Consider the following 7,189-nt stretch of genomic DNA (forward strand, 5'->3'; position numbering starts at 1 on the left):
TTTTTGCACCCTATCCTGAAAATATTATTGAAAAATTTTCACCAAAAAAAGTATATTGAGTTTCTAATACATTATATATTATATATTTATTGAGAAAAGGCATTATTTTTTATTTTTTAAAGAAGAAAAGGCATTATTCTAAAGAAAAAGGAAGATAAATTCAAAAACAAATGGACCAATGAGAGGAGTCCATTTTATTTCTTTTATTTAGGATTAATACACAAATAACCCCCTGAACTTGTCCAAATGTTGCAACTGCCCCCCTTAACTTTCAATTGTAACAACTTACCTCTTAAACTTGTCCAATTGTAAAACATAACCTCAAATTGGGAATTTTTTTACCCTGTATTTGAAGCAACCGTAAAAAAGTTTTTCCAGATTCGTATCACGCCAAAGATCTGATTATCATACTCCACGAGCGTTGCAGATTTTGTATTTCACGTGTTTCTTCAATTGCAGTCCATGTCAGCAATTTAAGGTTGTGTTTTACAATTGGATAAGTTTAAGGGATAAGTTGTTACAATTGGACAAGTTTGAGGGGTAAGTTGTTACAATTGAAAGTTGGAGGGGGCAGTTGCAATATTTGGACAAGTTCAGAAGGTTATTTGTGTATTGGGCCTTTTATTTATATTATATATGGGCTTTTCCTCCTTTTGCTTTTTTTTACAGCCCAAGCCCATTTATTTCATCCATTTAAGTTCAAATCTCAGGTCTACGCTCCTCACGCACAAGCAACGGCTAGTTCTCTCTCAGTTTTTGAAATTATCTTGTTTCCTTTTCCGCTAAAGAAGAAGAAGAAGAAGAGTAGCTTCAGTAGTAGTCATGGCAGATATTCAGGTTGTGGGATTAGATCCGGAGTCTCAGTTTCTTGCGTCCAAAGAGGAGACTGGTCACGAATGGGAACTTTTCAAGGAAAATGTCAGGCCACTCAAGAGAGGTCGCAATGTTCGTCTTTTGAATGACGCTCTCAAATCGCATACTCAGAATAATCTCAAGTCTCTACTTGAGACTCGAAGGTCCTATTCCTCTTCTTCATTGTTCTAATTAATCTTTCTGTTGCTTAGAGTTCCATTATTAGCTTTAATTGTGTGTTCTTCATGGGTTTAGGCGCTTGATTGAGGCAATTGATGAGTATAAAGGGGACGATCCCCTCCTTCCATGGATCGAGTGAGTATTCTGGCGATTTTTCATGATTCATTTGCATATCTATTTTACTGTGGAATATTTGTGAGATATTCATATTTATTTTAATTTTCAAGGAATTAATTAATTCTCTCCATTTATAAAAAGGCAAGATGTTTATCTTTCTTTTATGCCCTAATTTCATCATTTCTGCGCTTTGCAATATTAGGATGTTGTTCTCGATAAAGCAGAGATTGCGATTTGCATTTGAATTAGCTCTTACATTACTTAGCTTGCTTCATTGTCTAACTGTTTGACAATGAATCTTGCTTAGTTTAAGGATACTAACCAATGTCAGTTTTTTTTATCTATCTAATAAAATAGTCAAAACCAATCTGTTTGTTATATGATCAGTCCGCCTGGTGGCGATTTCTTGCTCTTTGAGCAACTCTCGGGCGGACTGGTGCGAGAGTTGCTCAAAGACCTGGAGAATCTCGTCACAAAACGGACTGCTTTGAATGTTTGAGAATCTGTCCAACTGTGACTGACGGACTGCTTTGAATGTTTGAGAAAAATCATTCAATTGCTTTTATGACTGGCAGAATGAACTAAAAACATCACAAAACTGGAAATAGTTTCAATCAAATTTTCCCTAAATAGAGAAATAGTTTAGGGACTGACCACCAATTTGTCGATTACCCTTGTTTCTTTTATGTCTACATGCTAACTTCCTACTTTAATCTGATCCAGAAGATTACTTAACTCCGGTCTTTTCTTTTCATTTAAATATTGAAGGTGTATTAAGTGGGTTCAGGAGTCATTTCCACCTTGTGGAGATAGCTCAGGACTTGTAGTGATATATGAACAATGTGTACGTGCATTTTGGCATTCAGACCGCTACAAGGATGATCTTCGGTACCTCAAAGTGTGGCTTGAATATGTGGGTTATTTTCTCCCTGTGCTCTTCACTATGCTTTATATTAACGCTCTGTTATTCATTTTCGGTGCCTGCTTAAGAATTCTTTGGTTGATTCTTGATTGAATTTTTTCTTGAGATTGATGTCATAATGAAATTGTTTCAGGCCGAAAACTGCACTGATGCTGAAGTCATCTACGATTTTCTCGATGCAAATGAAATTGGCAAGTCACATTCTATATATTACATAGCTTATGCTTCACACATGGAATCCAAGTCTAAGATGAAGACCTCGAATGACATATTCAATCTTGGAATATCCAGGTAAGTCCACTTAATTCACTGTTGTATTAGAAGTGAGAAGGCGGGCTTGCGGTTGATGAGTTAAGATTGAATCTTTCCCATTGTATTGTTATGAGCTGCTAACCAGGATCCCTTAGTACATTGGCCTATACTTGATTTCACATCTCTACTTCAGAAACATTGGCCTGTACTTTTATCAGCTTGTTGTTGGAGATGATATGCGCATAGTTTAAGTACCTCAAAAGACAAAGAGCAAGCTTTAATTAGTATTTTCTCGGTAATAAGTTGCCTGTTATTTTGATTGTAAAGTGGTAATTCACATGTTTGGCTTAGCTGGGATAGTGGTAGACAGAGATGAAACTATTAGAGCCGATCTTCCTTCTCGAAGAGCAGAGTCAAAGTATAGTGTCGAACAAGTAGGTGTAACTGTTGAGCTCTGTGGTTGTGAACTAAATGGAGTCAGTTACAGTGATTCTGCTACTCTTAAAAAATATGCTACACGTGCTCAATTAGGCGAAATTTTTAAATTAGATGAATGAAGTAGTTTGAGATCTTCGAATGAAGTCTATATAAGTACGAGACATGGAAAAGGCAAATTTATTTGGAATCTTATAACATGGGAGTGTTCTTTTTCCTAGATAAACCTGATCATCTATCATTCAACTCATTGGTGAATTTCTTATCTGATTGATGTTTTACCATTACAGGGATGCTCGGCCGATAGAAAAGCTAAAGGATGCCTACAAGAAATTTCTCATTAGATCAATGAGAATGCAAAAACATGTTGAGGTATGCTATGCAGCACTACTTATATGGTGTAAATCGATTGCTTTTTCATGTTGAATAATATTTTTGTGGTTTGCTATAATTTATAGGGGGATGTTGGAGAAAATCACTTGCCAACCCGAAGCTTTGGAACTGTTTTGGTCAGTGAAGGAAATAGTAAGTTCTCATCTCATTATTGTTTGCTGTGACCTCAGGTTTCTTAAGGCTAAAATGACTATATCTGATGTTTTAGGGAGACGAAACATGGAGGATATTGGAGAAAATCACTTGCCAACCCGAAGCTTTGGAACTTCTTTGGTCAGTGAAGGAAATAGTAAGTTCTCATCTCATTATTGTTTGCTGTGACCTCAGGTTTCTTAAGGCTAAAATGACCATATCTGATGTTTTAGGGAGACGAAACATGGAGACTTCCGAAGTTACCAGGAACAAAATGAAGTCGGACAGGTAAGTGTGTGGGATTCTCAGATAGTCTTCTCTTCATTTCTGCAAATCCTTTTTCTTTCTGATTATTGTTACAAGAATGCAACAATTCTGCCAAACTAAAATATTATGCTTCTACTGGACCTGAAGATGTTTTATAATTATCTTCAAAACGACCTATTACTCCTTAAACTTGCTTAAAACGACTTATTGGCATTCTGAAATTGCTTAAAGTGATATGTGCTTCAACTTGTCCAAATTTTTATTTGATCTACCATGTAGGATATTAAGCAATTTCAAGTAGGTTGTGAATGAGCCGAGCTTGGCTCGATAAGAGCTCGACCGTATTCGGCTCGATTTATAAACGAGCCAAACTTGAGCACGAAGAAATTCGGCTTGAAAGCTCGCGAATAGGCTCAGTTATAGGTTCATGAACAGGCTCGTGAGCAAGTTTGGTTCGATTATTTTTTTAATAACAATATTTTTATAAAGGGGAATGTAAAACTACTAGTTTTATGTGAAACTGTGTTTTTGTTGGTTTCAATAGTTTTGCGTTAAATTGTTTTTAAATGAACATAATTAATGACTTATTCCTCAGTAAAGTTTATAAACAGAATTAACTAGCTACTCGTGAGCAACTCACGAACAAATGTTGAACTCGAACTCGTCCATTTTCTGATGAGCCAAGCATGAGCACATCAAAACTCAAGTCGATTGCAGCCCTAATTTCAAGGGACTAGTCAGTCATTTTTAATGTTAGAAGGGTTATTAGACTTTTGTGGACAATTTTTTGAGGGCTACAAATGTATTAGGTTCAGTTAATTATATCACCTGATTCCCTATATTCCATAACAATATGGGGCATCCAATGTATTCCCTAATTTAATGTTTCACTTGCTATTTCGTTTGTTCTGATGTTTATAGGGTTCAAAAGGCTCCCCTATCCATCTATAAAGACACAACAAGACTAGGGCATCAATCTGGCAAGCCAAAAACAGATCATAATCCCTGGAACAATCTCGGAGCTCGAGCTGAGAGGAACAAAGAAAATACTGCAATTCCTACTAAGTGGAAAACTTTTAAGGTATTCTTCTTCATATAACATATGCATAACCTCACATTGCACTACAGTTTTTTCCCCATCTTCAGATAAATTGCACCGATGGTCATTGAAGTGAACTCACTAAATTTCATTTTTCGTGTTATAACACAAAAACTCACATTGGACAATGATATGGTTTTTTTTGTAAAAAAAAACGCTTGGCGCTAGAATGTGCCACACATATGTAACTGCCATGTTTTTCCATGTGCCTATGTGTCACATCAACTGATATTTATAAAACGGACCCGAGTGTATAAAAACTCAGATTGGACAATGATATGGCTTTTCGTAAAAAAACTCTTGGTGTAGGATGTGCCACGCATATGTAACTGACATGTTTTTTCCATAACGTCAACTGATATTTATAAAACGGACCCGAAATTTCAAAATGTGGTGGATACATGGAAAAAACTGTGGATAAATTGTACCGAATGTCATTGAAGTGAGGTCACTAAATTTCATTTTTCGTGTTATAAAACTATCCAGATGAGTTTTTGTGTGTATAAAAACTCACAATGGACAATGGTGCGGTTTTTTTGTAAAAAAAAACTCATGGCCTAGGATGTGCTACACATATGTAACTGCCATATTTTTTCACATGTCCGATATGACACTTAATTAGCATGTGGTTAATTTATTTATTTTTTTGTGTCACACCAACTGATATTGATAAAACGGATCCGAAATTTCAAAACACATTTTACCCCACATCTTCATATAAAACGTCTAACCTGAATATATTAATGACTTGCTTCAGGTTCCACAATCTAGAGTTGGACCGCCACCTCCAAGTGTCTCCATTGAAGTATTTGTTGACGATGAATGTACAGAGTGAGTAATTTCTAACACGATAGCATGATTTACAGAGATAATTCGTTTGACACAATACAATTATCATTTTTATTACATTTATATCATATATAATTATACCATTATTACATGATAACTCATTTTAATATTCTAATTTCGATATCAAACACTTACCAGTTGTTTACTTAATGAATTTCTTAATCAGATCCCAAACATCACAGGATCAAGGTAGCAAGTCTTCAGATTTACAGAACATATTGGTTGATAGCTTGAACATCAAAAAGTAAGTTGACATTATTTCAAACGAGTCCTTGTAAAATTTTTAGTTTCATAACTAATAAAATAAAGGGATAAAGTACCAAAATAGGCCTAAGGTTTTTGGGAAAATATCAATTTAGGCTCCATGCGGTGTGGGACCCCTCCCCGGACCCTCGCTTAGCAGAGACTCGTCGTGCACCGGGCTGCCCTTTTTTCTTTTATCAATTTAGGCTCCACGTACAAAATAACACCAATGTAGATTTAACGTTTAAAAAGAGTACCAATTTATGCTTCAATAGTAGAACATGAGACGTCATTCATAGTACTCCGTTAAGTAAGTTCTGTCAATTGTACGCGGAGAGAAATTGGAACTTAATGGATTAATATGAATGACGTGTCATATTTCGTTATCGAGATCTAAATTGGTACTCTTTTTTAAACGTAAAGCCTACATTGGTGCTTCCCCAAAAACCTTAGATCTATTTTAGTACCTTATCCCTAAAATAAATAAATTCTATTCTATTAAGTCCTCAATTTTCAACAACATTGTGCAGGGAAACAGGGTTATTGATGGAAAATCCATTACGAAATTTTCCTAACAAAAGTCTTCCAAGATAAGATGATGATCAAGTGAGTTAATAAAATGATTGAAAATTATGTTTTCATGTGGTGTTTCTGCAATCACTCTAATCGGCTTTTATCTCTTGAGCTTGATCCTAGTCTATTGAATTGTTTCTTGTTGTGTATTTTGTACTACTATCTAGTTTGATTTTTTTTTTTTTTTAACTCAACTATTAATTTGTTGTATCACCATTGTATTAGGATTTCATAGTAATGAATGGATTTATATTTTCTCATATTTATTGAATTCTGAAACTATTTATTTTAAAAGACTTTCTAATATACCTCCAATACAAGGAAGTATACCATCTCATTGGAATATGATTGGTGTTAAAAGTAAAATTGGACAAATGACACTAATTTATTGGTAGAGTATACTGTAAGGGGTATATTAAAACTTCTCTTATCGTAAATGAGATGAAGTAAGAGGGTAAATAAAGTATAACCATGATGATGTCTACTGATCTCTACAATATGAGCTTTAATGGATAGCTTCTGAAATATCAGAGATAAGATTAGTAAATTGTTAGAGGGTTTGTATTTCGGCATCCCTTCTTTGATACTTAAGTTAGTGATAGTAACGATAAAAAATACTCTGATTAAGAAGCAGAGTGAAATAGAAGTGATTGTGTACCTTGTAGTCTTTGAGGTGACTACTTATATGGGTAGGTTTCCATGTGGCAATATTTGATTGGCCCATGTGTCTATGCACTTTTGCATTTGCTTTCCTTTTTCGTAAGTTGCGGTGTATTTTTGGGATTAGGAGCTTGTGTTTCAGGTCTGTCCCTGTAATTGGGATACGTGTCCTTGGTGGTTATGCCTTTTGGTGTAAGGCTCTTCCATTGGTTCAT

At 35.1% G+C, this 7,189-nt stretch overlaps 1 protein-coding gene across 1 annotated transcript; it reads left to right on the top strand.

Annotated features, from left to right (window-relative positions):
• The first annotated feature begins 729 nt into the window (after positions 1-729).
• LOC136234991 (mitotic spindle checkpoint protein BUBR1) lies at positions 730-6,578 on the top strand. The gene is made up of 12 exons (XM_066024498.1): positions 730-1,016; positions 1,108-1,167; positions 1,918-2,062; positions 2,205-2,362; positions 3,049-3,130; positions 3,217-3,283; positions 3,360-3,440; positions 3,517-3,571; positions 4,472-4,631; positions 5,407-5,480; positions 5,665-5,742; positions 6,272-6,578. Exons 1-12 carry the CDS (start codon positions 823-825, stop codon positions 6,333-6,335), a joined length of 1,218 nt encoding a protein of 405 aa, XP_065880570.1. The 5' UTR covers positions 730-822; the 3' UTR covers positions 6,336-6,578.
• The last annotated feature ends 611 nt before the right edge of the window (positions 6,579-7,189 follow it).

The sequence above is a fragment of the Euphorbia lathyris genome, chromosome 7, assembly GCF_963576675.1.
Source record: "Euphorbia lathyris chromosome 7, ddEupLath1.1, whole genome shotgun sequence".
NCBI classification, from domain to species: Eukaryota; Viridiplantae; Streptophyta; class Magnoliopsida; order Malpighiales; family Euphorbiaceae; genus Euphorbia; species Euphorbia lathyris.

Bases quoted from the DNA above. Each gene is read 5' to 3' on its own strand.
- LOC136234991 (XM_066024498.1), top strand. From the start codon at position 823: ATGGCAGATATTCAGGTTGTGGGATTAGATCCGGAGTCTCAGTTTCTT. The intron at 3,131-3,216 runs GTATGCTATGCA...TATAATTTATAG, and splicing joins GAATGCAAAAACATGTTGAG to GGGGATGTTGGAGAAAATCA. The intron at 3,572-4,471 runs GTAAGTGTGTGG...TGATGTTTATAG, and splicing joins AACAAAATGAAGTCGGACAG to GGTTCAAAAGGCTCCCCTAT.